Source organism: Dreissena polymorpha, chromosome 1 (assembly GCF_020536995.1).
Source record: "Dreissena polymorpha isolate Duluth1 chromosome 1, UMN_Dpol_1.0, whole genome shotgun sequence".
Classification (NCBI taxonomy): Eukaryota; Metazoa; Mollusca; class Bivalvia; order Myida; family Dreissenidae; genus Dreissena; species Dreissena polymorpha.
In genome coordinates, this window is record NC_068355.1 from 80,840,256 (window position 1) to 80,855,157 (window position 14,902).

The 14,902-nt window shown below is 38.2% G+C and overlaps 1 protein-coding gene across 2 annotated transcripts; it reads right to left on the reverse strand.

The window, feature by feature from the left end:
• Positions 1-2,160: 2,160 nt before the first annotated feature.
• Positions 2,161-14,677, reverse strand: LOC127837503 (plasminogen-like). 2 transcript variants are annotated; one of them, XR_008029321.1, is made up of 13 exons: positions 14,528-14,677; positions 11,289-11,465; positions 10,912-11,058; positions 10,072-10,198; positions 9,237-9,454; positions 8,246-8,435; positions 7,560-7,577; positions 6,849-7,050; positions 5,231-5,358; positions 3,867-4,022; positions 3,408-3,562; positions 2,282-2,551; positions 2,161-2,243 (listed from the first exon to the last, which is right to left on the reverse strand). XR_008029321.1 is itself a non-coding variant. In XM_052364651.1 (12 exons), the coding sequence occupies exons 1-12, from the start codon at positions 14,612-14,614 to the stop codon at positions 2,390-2,392; spliced, it is 1,767 nt and encodes a 588-aa protein (XP_052220611.1). In that variant the 5' UTR covers positions 14,615-14,677; the 3' UTR covers positions 2,161-2,389. The 2 variants fall into 2 exon arrangements, 1 of the variants encoding a protein (XP_052220611.1); XM_052364651.1 differs by having other exon boundaries at positions 2,161-2,551.
• Positions 14,678-14,902: the final 225 nt, after the last annotated feature.

The following is a 14,902-nucleotide window of genomic DNA, read 5'->3' on the forward strand; positions in this document are numbered from 1 at the left end:
CTTATTTGTATATATCGTTTGCAGGTTACAAAAGAGGTTCGTTTTTATAACATTCAAGAAAATTGCAAAGTTGCATAACGGACAGCAATTATTTGGATGCAGCAACTGGTATGCATTACTTCCTTTTCTATGATAAGAGTTTTTGGTAGAACCATTGGTCATGCAAGGCTGATCGGCCTACCTGCTACTAGCACAACGCAACGTAATATAGTACAATCTGTATCGTGGTCGGCCTGTCGGCGACTAATAAGGCCCCCACTTTGTTGTCACGTTAATTCTGACTCCTTGATGAGGGGGGTCTGAGTAAATCATCAGTACGAAGAATAAGAGCTAACAAAAGGTGAATAAACATATATGAGTGTCAACGGCCAGCCCAGGAGCATTTGGAAGGTGACGCACATTTACGAGAAAGTAAGTAACCCCGCTCTACCACTAACTAGTTCAGGAGAGCACCTTAGACAAGTTCGAGTACCCCTTCACTTTACCTGCTAGGGGAACTAATCTGAACGATTCCCCGACAAGGATATGGAGCGTTGGGTGGAACACTACTCCGAATTGTACTCCCTGCAGAACCGTGTCACAGTTTCAGCCCTTACCGAAATAAAAACTCCCTCTCATGATGGAACTGGACGTCAAACCAACTGTTGCAGAACTGAAGAAAGTAATCGAGAACATTTTGACGGGAAAAGCTTCAGAGAAATATGACATACTACAAGAGGTCATCAGATGTGGGACAAGTGTGCGCCTAGAACATCTGCACAATCTTATCTGTCAGTGCTGGTACGAAGGAGCGGTACTTCAGGACATGACAGATGCCAACATCATTACCCGGTACAAGAAAATGGGCGACATAAGCGACTGAAGTGAGATATCCCTCCTGGGTTTGTGGTTGAAGTGTCGTCCTGACAAGACTTCAGAAGAATGCTGATATAGTGTACACATAGTCACAGTGCGAGTTCCGCTTAGAGATAAACCACATATATGATTTTCTCTATCAAACAACTGAATGAAAAGTGCAGAAAGCAACACAAGCCCCTTCTTGGACTTCATATACAAAAGCGTTTGACTTTGTCAGCAGAGATTGACTATTAACCATCTTGTTCAACATAGCTCGACTGACGGCAAAGAGCTTGATACGGGAGGTGATGATCAGTGACATGCTGTTTGCAGATGACGCTGCTCTGTTCACCCAAACTGAAACAGAACTTCAGAGACAGTTGAACTTATTTGCAAAGGAATGGTGAGTTCGGCCTGACACTCATTCTGAAGAAAACAATGGTGATGGCTCATCATGCCGAATCTCCCAACATTAAAATAAACAAGTTTCAATTAGAGATCGTCAGCTACTTCACATACCTTGCATCAGTGCCCACCTTTCACTACAGACCTTTATACATTTGAGTATGAAGGAAATGGTACCAATATGCATATATACTAGGGAGTCCATAAGGGACTACATTAACACGTTTCGCGGGCCGCATGGCTGCACGTAATATAGTTTTTAAGGTGCATGTGTACTTCACGAAATGTAAAATACTATGTGGTAAATGAAAAAATTGGCTTTAAAATATTCTTGTCAAATTATGCATATGTATAGATCATTGCCAAACAAAGGTGAGCCCAGTCATTTTCTGACATAGTTTTGACATGAATTAACTTCTTCCACTAAGAATCATCCAGGTCTGCGGATCCTCGCAGTCTTGGCTGGAGCGATCGTCTCCGCTATTGAGTCACGGACGGGTTTTCCCAAAAGAAGACAGCGTATCTCCTATTCAGACAAGGCCAATGCGCTGGCTTGTCTCGACTACGCAGACCTTATTAAGTGGTTCAGGTTATGAGGTCCGTGGATGTTACGAGTCGCGCTTTATGAAAACCGGGCTAAATGCATGTGCGTTAAGTGTTGTTAGCCTGTGCAGTCCGCATAGGCTTATCAGGGACGCCACTTTCCGCCTCAACTGGATTGTCTTACAGAGGATACTTCTTTTAAACAAAAGGCTTCTATGGAACGACCCTTAACTAACATGCATCACGCAAATGTAAGAAGGATTTAAATGTCGCGTAATATCTTATTTTCGTGGACAATGACCTCATTGATCAGAGTAAAAAGGGGCACCGATAGTTTGGTGAACTAGAGAAGGCAAAATACAAGATAACTAAAGCTTTTAGTTAAGTTGCTTAAATATATCGATAAAAATAGATACAACGGTTGCATTTGATATTTTAAATGATGTGTAAAATCAAGAAGATTGACGTAAAAGTATAATCGTAGCAAGGGTTATACATTTAACATTGTTCCGATCAACATTTCGATCGGTATCTTCTTAATGCACCAATAGTTTTGCGGTAACCATCGCGTCGTGGTTGAACAGTGTCATGGAGCTGTGGTGGATTAGTTTTCCAGAATGACATTGTGTATCCAGTCGTAGAAGTGGTTAACGCGAGTGTATATCCCGGGGTACTGCACGGAGGCGCATTCCATGCCCCCCGAGACCACGCCCACCTGGGTCCAGTGGCCGTCATGGAAGCACGCCAGCGGGCCGCCCGAGTCGCCCTAGAAAAGAATGGGATGTGCCATATAATGCCATAAAGTACTTCATTTTAAGAAGTATAGTAATTCGATCCATTCTTGTAAGTTAATACAATGTTATATTAAACGAGTTAAGGAATTTCATTTATAGCAGTTCTGACGAAATTTTTGACGAGTAAAATAAGGTATGATCTGAGATGACAGACTGACACATTTTATTACATGCCATACCCTGTTTCCCATTCCCATAACGAATATTTTTATCTTACACGATGACATGTGTAATATACCTTTTTAGCGTTTTCATTGGCTTAGTTTTCGTTCGATTGACCAATCGCATTTTGATATTTTGCTGAAATGACGTTGCAACGTCAAATGACGTCACGAAATGTAAACAACATTCGGGGTTTATCATTATGTTTGCGTAAATATTTATTTCATTTGCTCATTTAAAAGCATGTGATGAAAAAGATCTGACACTCGTTGTCATTTCATACCATATTTTTTTAAACTCGTCCAGGAAATTCAATAGTAAGCTCGCTAAAGGCTCGCTTTCTAACAAAATTCCTGAACTCGTTTAATAAAATATGGTATGCTCTGAAAACTCGTGCCAGATCCTACATATAATAAATGGAAGAGAACTCTCAGAATCTTGTTGATTATTGATAAAGTAAATAAAAGGCGTGAAATATTTTTTATGTTGACGTTGTTAGTCATTTGAGCAAAATGTTTGACAAACAATTATTGAAAAGTAAGCAAATAATGGGCAATATAAAAACATTTTATTGGAACACGGAAAACAAGGACATGAATGACGGTATGATTCTTAGTTTAGAAGCCAATGGATAGTTCACTACACATGTGGTAAATTTAATCTTACATGACAGGAGCCCCTGCCTTCAGAGACAGCGCAAACAACAGAGTCCTCGATGACGAATGGGTTGTCAGGATGTAGATTGACGCGGTCTGCGCATACAGATGTGGGCACGATCTGAACACTCGCATGGTGCGGCATTTCCACGCCCACACCCGCACCTGAAAACCAACGCCGCTCTCGGTGTAGTATTGGTAAAAAAAATATGGTAGGAATGCTTATAGCAGATTAACGTAATTATTCCGATGCTCGTGTGTTTCTATTTTCCTTGAAGCCCTTTGTCGAATCACAGGAATATGGCTGACAAACGAAGAAATACAGTTTGATAATCATTGGTTTGCAATAGCGAACCAGTGTTCAACACGAATAGTTTGAGTATTTGTCTTTCTTTTGAAAAACATGAAATTATCTCTTAACATTAAACATTTAACGGTTTTTATTTAGTGATATGATGAACGAGCCTACCTTCCACCAAGTCTCCCCAGCCCGCAGCGACACAGTGGCTGTGATCGGGCGCGGTGTAGTTGGGCTCGATACAGATGGTGTTCACGTACTCGGACATGCGAGCGGGCCTGCTCAACTTTATCAGGGCGATATCATTGACAATCTTCCAGTCATTGACTGCAAAATTCACGCGCAAACGTCTGATACGTTGGGGATGACACATGCAGGCGTCTGATACATTTGAGTTGTCACGTGCACACGGACCACTGTAAGTATCTGATATATTGGAGGTGTTCTTTGCACACGTCACGTTTATTGGAAGGGATACTTGCAAACGTAGGGTTTGTTTTAGGTGATACGTAAATGTGTGTTACGAATTTGCACTGACGAATATGTGAGACATTGGAATAAATCTCAATAGAGCACACGCAGATGAGTGTCAACTCCAACATATCACACGCTTTTCAGTGTCTACTCGTATAAATTGCACGAGTATGAACCGATTTATTCCTAGTAGACTCTCCCATCCTTCTAAATTGGATCAATTTATTTCAAAACTTAGGGATGTCTAGTATATTTATTTCTATATTTAGAATATTTCTTACAGAAATTCCTTTTCGCAAACAGCGCAGACCCAGATGAGACGCCGCATCATGCGGTGTCTCATCTGGGTCTACGCTGTTTGCCAAGGCCTTTTTTCTTGACACTAGGCATAAATGCGTTAATTTCAAGTAAGATACATTGACCGTCGCACTAATGACCTCAAGTACATGGGTTGACACTGCCGAGCGTATGAGACGTTGGTGTTGACACTGCAATTCGTGTTTTTTTTAATTGTATTGGACACTGACACTAAAAATTGAAGTGGACACAGGCACGCGTGTGAAACATTTGAGAAGACACTTAGGCACTTTTGATACATAAGAATAGGCACCGACAAGCGTGCGACATACTGAAGTAGACACTGACAAAAGTTAGATACTTTCGAGCTGATACTGGCAAGCATGCGATGCACTGGAGGTTACACGAGTTGGGGTGCGTATCATAGGAATATCTACCTTCAAGTGTGTGATGCATAGAAATGAGCACATTCTAGTGTACTCAACCTCCAGGGTTCTGATGCAGTTGAAATGACATTTGCAGATGCAAACGATAGATACATTGATGTATTAGGTGATATAGTTCAAATGTGATATACATTTTTGTATTAAACACACGCATGCAAGCTTGTAATATACTGAAATGGAAACATGCAAGCACCACAAAGAAAGGTTCGGGGTGTATAAGGTTTGGAAAGTGCCCGTGCTAGTCCATGGCAGATTGGAATGGTTATGCCAGTCACGTATATCAACTACAAGTAATTTAATATAGGAGCAGCCACTCACGCACGAGCTCTGGGTGTATGATTATCTTGTCCAACGTGTGTGTCTGCTCCGTGCCTTCCTCTCGACCCTGCACGTGCTCCCCGAGAACCACGGTAATGTTGTTTTTGTCTTCAGGATTACCGAGGAAACTAATCGGAAATCAATACTGTTCAGGCATAAATATGTTTAACTCTTTAGTGCTGGAACCGAATTTTGAAGGCCTTTGCAAACAGTTTGGATCCAGATGAGACGCCACAGAACGTGGCGTCTCATCAGGATCCAAAATGTTTGCTATTCTGATAGTATTCTTTGAAAAAAATCGAAGAAACTGCTAATTTTAGAAATTCAGCAGACAGCATTTTAGCAGACAACAAATTTCCCAGCATGCAAAGGGTTAAGTAATTACTTTTGATAACGTATCACGTAACAAGAGAAGATCACGTTTGTATCACGTCACGTATTCTGGTGCATTGATTTTGCTCGTGTTTCACGTAAACCTGTGGAGAATTTAAACTATCCTTCACCATCCTTAACTTGGACACTGGACTATAGGGTGTGCCGAAAAAAACTAAAGGCAAATATACATGTTATTACACAGTTGCATACATTGATATTTTCCATGAGATGTAAATTTGACCCCTGGTTTAGGGTTACATTTTTGTACAAACCGTGATCTAAAATACGTGACGTGTGGCAAGTTATTTCTTAACTGCCATATACATAATAAAGTTAAAGTCTGAACAAGCTTGACCTTTAATCTGTGGATGTGACCCTGTCGTCAAGGGATACATGTGATACGATCGACACTCTGCATCCAAACGGTGATCATTACAACGCTAAACATTTGTCCGAGAAATGGTGAAATGAGACTTCTGAAAAGCTGTATTAAGGCCATATTTGATCCTTTAGCTTAAGGTGGGCCCTTACCCTTTGGGCTGGGAAATGGATTGACACCGCGATGTACGACCTCCACGTGTTGATAATGTATGCCCGTTTTTTTAAACCCATTTATGCCTAGTGGACTCTCACATCCTTCTAAATTGGATCAATTTATTTCCATAATTAGAGATGTCTAGTATATTTATTTCTATATTTAGAATATTTTTTACAGAAATTCCTTTAAGCATACAGCGCAGACCCTGATGAGACGCCGCATCATGCGGCGTCTCATCTGGGTCTACGCTGTTTGCCAAGGCCTTTTTTCTCGACGCTAGGCATAAAGGGGTTAAACAAGAAAACATAGAATTACAGTCCGGACAAGCGTATAAATATCATGTTTAATATTTGACCACATTCTTTGGCCTAAATCCAAACACAGATGTGCTGTTTTCACACGTCCTTATGGTAATAAAGGTGTGCAATTTATGTTTACAATTCCTGGTTAATGATGAAGTTATACTCCAAACAAAAATCCGGAACGACGGAGATACGTGCGTACGTACGTGCGGTCTAGTGCATTGACCTGTCTATCCTACCCCCCTCCCCCCTAATGGAAGGATACACAATTTGGTGCAATACGATTCACTATACATATGGTCATAAACGTCCAAACAATTTACTTGTAGCTTTCGCTGGACAATTTTATGTGAGCCGATTATTATGTATCCATATTTCCATTTCCGTTGACAATCGAACTCACCTAACGCAGTGTGCGGCGGTGAGAAGCCACTGCGGGTGAATAAGTGACGCTCCACAAAAATGACTTGTGTCGTTGTGCCCAAACATGAAGTGCAGTGACACCAGCCACGGCCACTCCCCCTTAAGTAACGCCGAGCCGCCAATAATGCGCTTCCTAGCGTCGTTTTCCACAATGTAGGTATTTCCACACGAATAGATTGGTTCTAACACAGATATACATGTATAACACAATCACATTTATGGATTGATCTTTTATATAAGAATATTTTAAAGCTTTCATTCAAATAATCACTTTATTTATAAAAAAAAACGTCACTTGTCAGGTAAATCCTGCCGACGATTGGTGTAAATTGTACTAATTTTTAAAAAGAACGGCAATAAGTCGAAATGAGTCGCTTCATGCGAAAATGGGTCTCATGAAATATGCGTCCAATAGCTACAGACCAGTCTGTGCATTTGCTCAGTCTTGTCAGAACCATGCCTGCTATAAAGTCGATCAAGTTTTCGCGGTCCCTTTTGCTTCCGGCCAGATTGCGCAATTTTACTGGCTGGTCTGGAGCTACGCTTGTGGGCACAAATGCAACACTCATTTTAACTGTTATTCTGTTTCAAAAGAAGACAACTTGAACAAATAAGCGTAATCGTAAGATATTATAAACAAAGATTATCAGTTAGATCATAAACTTAGTAGTTGCAAGATACCGTAACTTACCATGCGGCGCCAAGGCATCTGAAAACCAAACATAGAGCGGGTGAAAGCCGTAGTACATCTTATATGCTTTTTAAATGGATACCCATTACTTTTTTGTTCCAAAATATTGATCTTTATATAATACAGAGGTCATGTGCAATGTACACACAAATAATTTTATAATGACACGTATATCCAATAACAAATCATAAAATAGTAAACGGTTATATAAATATTCTTGTTATTATACCAGAACAATCATTGTTTCTATAGCTTTTATATTCCAAAAGAAGCCTCTATAACAAAAATGAGTTCATTGTATTGGCGTATTTTAGGAGTTTTTAAGGAATGCGATATAATTAAAAAACATCAACATTTAATTATGCCTTTACAAGTTTTTTTCATCTTTATTGAAATGTTGAATAATTGCAAGGAACGTTACAGTATAATCAAAACGTTAATTGCATTGACGTCATTTCTCGACGTTTGATTCCACATATTAAAGCCGAAACCATATTGGAGATTACGATGTAATGCAAACTTTATTTTACTTAAATGTATAGACTATTTATCGACTATTTTTGGCAACTTAAATTTTTTTTTTAAACAACAACATAAGCTTCTTTCAATAATTATATCATTTTATCGTCTGCTGCTTATATTTTATTAGAATCAATACATTAGTACCGGTAATATGTAACACGTACCACAGCCTTCGAATGTCACTTGATACCCGTCTGTTTCCATGGCTACCAATGGATTCCTGTCTCTAGGATGGCCGTCCAATTGGGAGAGACCGGTCTCCCGGCGGGCGAGCACGGCAATACACTGGGAGCGGATAGGGAACCCCGGCCCCTCTATCACTAGCGAGCTTTCACCGTACGGGATCTCAAATTCCTGAACAAATCATTATATCATTTTTAAAATAATAACACCCACGTATTTATCACATATTCACCTTTAATTTCATTATATGTTTTTTGCATCCAGGAGGCCGTTTTATCAACAAATCGTAGGGGTCTTACATAAGATTCGGTCATGTGCTTATGATAACATCTATGACCCGTTTAAATATCGCCAGATTTTGCTTAACTCTACGACTTGGTAAGACCTTTATTAGCTGCCGTAAATATGACAGCCATTGGAGCTTTGCAGTTGGTACGACAAAATGAAAGGAGAATGTTCCGTGGAAGAAATGGGTTAAGTGAACTCCCCGAGGCGGTGAAATATTGAAATACTATCGACTTGATTGCAAAATAATTGAACGGTTTGTCGAGTTGCTGAGTGATGACCTCCTTAAACCGACGATGAGATCACATTCCATACTCGTCCTGACGCAGTTTTGATTCCACACCCACATTCTCGTTTTGTTCTCATAACATCAAATATAAGTAAAATACCTAATGGTTGATGACGTCAAATGACTTCGTCATATCAAGCTATGCAATGTGAATTGTAATACAACACGTTAAATTGTAATGTCGAATTATTGTTTTGCGTGACCCGTAACTGCTCAATTCCCCCACCCCACAACCCTTGAAATTTATCAGAGATCATCATTCGTCTTTGGGTCTTTAAGCGCCGTTACCAACCTTACCGAAATGTTTTCAAATCAATTAATATATGTGTTTATTAATTAACACGGTTGGTCGTTAAGAAGTACGTGCACTAAGTCACATTAGGCGGGATATCGCCTACCTTCGGCTGTTCGTTCTCCATCACGAACTGACTCATTTTAAAGTTGCATGCCCTGGCATAGGCCACACTGAACGCGGGCGCCTGCTCGGTAGCTGGAGCGGTCAGGGTGATCCGCATCGACGTGATGATCTTCTCTTTGTCAAACACGAACTTCCGGAGCTCGGGGCCGGAGCACTCTGTGGAGCTTGGTGTGATGGATCCCTTGCAATGATCGGGAGCTGTCGCCAACATGGTATAATATCAAAGTGAATACAAGTTCACGTGGAAATGAGAAAAGCACAGACGAAACAATTTATCAACAGTATGACTGATATATATTATTGGTTCTGTATAGGAAATTTATCAAGAACAAGTTTAGAACGCATATATTCTTTATAAAGGCGCAGACAATATGACTTAATCTATCGAAATCGTTTGTAATAGCTGTTTCTTTTGGAATGTATGCACTAACCAATTGATCAAATTGTGTTATACCGGTAATTATTGTTCTTCGTCATACATACTCAAGAATTATCGTATAATTGTGTGTCCGCTCTCCGCCTTTTCCTTCATAGCTAGACCAGGGACGTTGTACTGTACCTTACCATGCGTGCTATTTTCCAGTTTTATCATTCATCTATGATTGCATTGACAATTGGTCTATTTTACCCGTAATTACTGTGAATCTATAAAGTCTCTGACAGTAATGAAATGAGTATAATTATAGAACACCAAATGATTGTTCTATATCAATTATTGTGTTTTCGCTATTACGAAATGCCTCCACATTGTGTTAATTGCAAAAAAGTACAGGTCGTGGAACAGCAAGTCATATTTATAGTGCGTATGTACTTACAGCAGCCGAGCAATTCAAACCTCATGGCTATGTCCTCTCCAAAACGTTTGGTCGGCATGATGCGCACGCATCTAGCATTGAACACTTGATCGAACATCACCGTCGTCGTCGAATTTCCGTAATATTCCTATGGATACAATGTTTAACTTAATATTTTTGACCATGCATTGAATGAATCATTTCGGACAGACAGGTGAGTGTTTTTTGTACTGGATATTAAGCCCGCCCCCTGAACTCCAGAAAATGCTGTCAGCCCTCTGTGCGCGTCCGCGGGCGAGAAGAATTGCGGGTGCCTGACCGATGAAACACAGCATTTTGACAGTGTACAAAATCAAGTAATAAAGTTTATAAACAATGCTATACATAAAATAGTCAATTGAAAATGTTACAATGGCACCTTGTTTTTCGATCACTTACTGTAGGTAGTAATTCAATGCTATCATTTTGAATGAAGTCGGTTTGAGAACAATACGAACAATTGTACATGCTAATACTTGTGATAATGGCTGAAGTTTGGTCTTGAATCTTTCTGGGTTACTTTTTTAACAAAAACAACAGCGGTACTACTCATTTAAAACATTTTATATTTCAGTAACTTGTAATATGGTGATGATAGGTACTGATAGTTTTGCAATTAAATATGTGCCATGAAAAAAAGGAGTAAAATAAAAATGTTTTGACTTTGTGTTTTTGTTCTTTTCCTGCTTGGTTGGTAGGTTTCGAAATTGATGGTGGAAATTAAAAAAAAGATTTAAATGTGTGTGGAATTAAATAGCATTCAATTTTCCCTTGTTTTGGAATGTGCTCTTGACATGTTTCTTTATAAAAAAATATTGTCACCTTTGCCTCGCCGTGTCTGTCACTGACTGTGATAAATGTGATGCAGTCGGTGCTGTACGCAATCTGGAAGGGCGTAACGTTGGACTCAATCTGCGAACTGTCATGGGTAACAATACCAGATATCAAAGCAGACTCTTGAAATTCTGCCTGCAACATAGATGTTAAGAACAAATATGTCTCATTAAAAATAAGATTTTATTTTCTGCTGCTTATTAACACCTGATCTCTGGAATAAATCATCAGGCACGATGGGCACGTGGAACATTAGCTCGTACGATACATAGCATGTGTGTTAGGTTCCTCTAATAGCATCGGTACGTTACTATAAAATGCGCAAGAACTGGTTTTATTACGTATTATAAGATGCAGCGACTCACTTGAAAGTAAGAATTAGACATGAAGGAGATATTAGGTGGCTCCGCTTTGGCATCATCGTTGATGGCGATGCCCATCTGAATGTTGATCGAGTATCGTTTGGCATCCAGAGGCTCGCTGCACGTCACTTCCGAATTTGAGGAACCTTGCCGTCTTTGTCTGCGGTCGCCCTCAAAAACCTGCGACGACCAGCATATAGAGTATCTATAAAGTACACATAACAGTACTGAACTACAAGCGTCATATATATGGAAATGTATACATGTCTAATATTCTCAAATATCTATGAGTACAAACAGGAGTACAAGTTCGATTCCCATAGTCTTAATGATTTTGAAAAAAAAACACACACACAAAAACTGTGTTTTACTGTGCTTACACTTAAACAACTGTAACTACTCTATTTGATGTAAAATATACAATAAATAACACATCCCAACCAGTAAATTATATTTGTGTTTTGATTTGTGTAGTTGTGATTGTTTCATAGACATGATGATCTGGAAAAGTCGATAAGTCATTTATACTTTAACTGTGATGCTGTCAACTTCGTTCTAATTTAATACCAAGTAGCGAGTAACGTGTAATTTACAGGCAAATGATCACGTTTTATTTCGCTTTACTTGTACCTCAATATCAACTATTAAATATTGCCCCTTGATGCCTAAAAATAATTGCATTCATGTTCAGGAGTTTGGTGTGATGCTAGTATAGATTAGTACAGGGATTAGAATAGACGCAAAACGAGAGCACTGCTAAAAAAACAAGTTGTATCGAGATATTGTATTAGTTTGTTAATTGTACGTGTGTGGTTTACATACGATTGAAGTTTTTTTTTTATTAGGGGACTTTGTGGAAATTGGAACGATTTAATATGTACCCCAATTACATTCGAATATGTGTTACGAAAATAATTTTAGTAACATTGTTCTTTCTTTGATAAAACCGCTTTCAACGTTGTGTATCCAATCTCTAGCACAAACCCCATTCAAATAAAAAATACAAACTCAAATCAACTTATTTACAAGAAAGAAAATAATGAAAAATATATAACAGGATTAAACAAATGAATACAATTAAGTAAGAAACGCAATATTTAAATAAGTATTCAATTAATGGCAAGCTTTGTTCAATAGTAGTTATCAGGTCTTTTCTCATAGTTGTATGACTTCAAATTACGTCGCTTAAACAATGCCGAAATGGAACCCATACTGTCTTTTATCACATGCTATACCCTGTTTCCCATGTAATACAACATGTTAGCTTTTTCATTGGCTTATTTTTCGTTTATTGACTAATCGCATTTGTTGTTTTGCTGAAATGACGTTGCAACATCAAATGACGTCACGAAATGTAAACAACATTCGGGATTTATCATTATGTTTGCGTAAATATTTATTTAATTTGCTCATTTAAGGTAGCGCACCTCTAATGGGCACATATCCAAATATAATATAATAAATTATTTTCTTTATCAGCATCATTTCACTGAACTACATGCAAATTTGTAGGTAGGCTTTCCATGCTTTTTAAAAAAATATACCGATTTTTTCAAAACCACCCCACGCTCGGCTTTTGTCCAGTTTATTTTCACCCATGGGGTATATAAAAGTTTCATAATTCATTCAAATTTCCAAATATGGGCATGCAGTTGGTGTTTACAGATGCAGTAAAGGTGTTTAAAGTTTAAACAAGATGAAATAAGTATTCTTTTACAGACATTTATTTTTTTACAAATTTTTATCTATGGAAGAGCGCCATGAAATGAGTTATTTCAGCCAAGTAAAAATTGAGTCGGTTAAAAACAAAGTGTCATAAAATTCAAAATAGTATCATTTAAGTTATATTTTAAACGTAGTTTTTATAGAAACACTATATACAGCAAAAATACCAAGAAATAGACAGATTTACCGTTTACTTTTTGAAATAAAAATTAAAAGGCAACATGCATCATTCGTATTTTCAGCAGTAAATCACCCAATTTAGCCATAACATTGTTTTAATTTTAAAAATTGAAGGATGTGCATAAAAATGTCAACATATTTAACAATAAACATAGCATATATGCTTTATTAAATCAAGAAAAAGAAATCAAACGCGTCGCAAAAAGTATGCGATGTGGGCAGGATTCGAACCCGCGCGGGAGATCCCAAAAGATTTGCAGTCCATCGCCTTAACCACTCGCCCACGACACATAGTATAGCTTAAATTACATATCGATAAGTAAACAGGTAAAAGGCTCGTCAATCTTTGAAGAAATCGCGAAATCGTATTTTTTCAGATGATATTTTGATCAAAGTCAATATTTATTGTGAAAATAATGTATTCTAAAGGAATTACGTAAACATATATCAAAATTCGAAGTTTAAAAAAAAAATGCATCCCTCGGAAATAACCGATCATTGAAGATCGGCAATGATCGTAAAATAAATCGCGGCAAATCATTAGAGTTGCGCTACCTTAAAACCATGTGATAAAAAGATCTGAGACTCGTTGTCATATCATAACATATTTTATTAAACTCGTCCAGGAAATTCGTTAGTAAGCTCGCCAACGGCTCGCTTACTAACAAAATTCCTGAACTCGTTTAATAAAATATGGTATGATATGACAACTCGTGTCAGATCCTTTATTTAAAATCCCAGGTTGGGTCTCTTATTCACAAGTACAATCCTTTTATTGAATGTCATGGCATCATCACAAATAAATAAACTACAATATCGTAACATCATCATATACGAGATGGTTTACACAGAACATTACGGTCCGACTGAAAATAAAGTTACTATATACTAGTATTAATGACTTAACATCAGATTTCCAAAAAATTTGTAAATTAAATATAGCTTGTGTAAACACAATCGGATTTTTTTTAATACTTCGTAGAAAGAACACAAATCAGGAAACTCATATGAGGCGGAGAGAATCAAACAATAGCAAAGATTAACGTTTTTACGTTAAATTACGTGTTTTTAAACGTGCATTGACGTCCGCGAGTCTGGGAATTTTCTTGCAGAAAAGATTGCAGTGCATGTGGAACTGCAAACATATTGAGATATGTCGCTATCTGTGCATTGTCATTTTAACGATTTGATGTATTATAAGATATGCCCGGAACAATGCCACAGGAAATCTGACATCGAAGTGCAACTTACGTTCAGGTTTCCCTTAAAGGAACTTTGGGAATAACAGCCCTCTGCATCATTCAACCGACACTTACCAAGTTATACTTTGTAGTTACCTTATTATCAATTACGTAACACCATCTCGACTCCACAAGGATAAGCACCACATGTAAGCCAATCATATATGGAATCCAAGTCCTCATTTTTATTTCAGATGAAATACTGCTGTCCGAGGAGATTCAGCTTCTCAATGACGCAAGCGCCCGTCAGGGCGTTATATTACCTAAAACCGAGCCAGTACGCCACGTGGCAAAATCGCTGGGGCGAGCATACAAATTACGATTATCGCAATTATTGTGATTAACGCACTCTAGTGGAATGTTATAATATTCGTATTTAATGGGCTTGCCATTTCGTTCGTATTAGTTGTTTTAAATGGTTACATTATTTATACTTTTAGCTTACAAAACATTAGAAAGATCGTTGTTAGG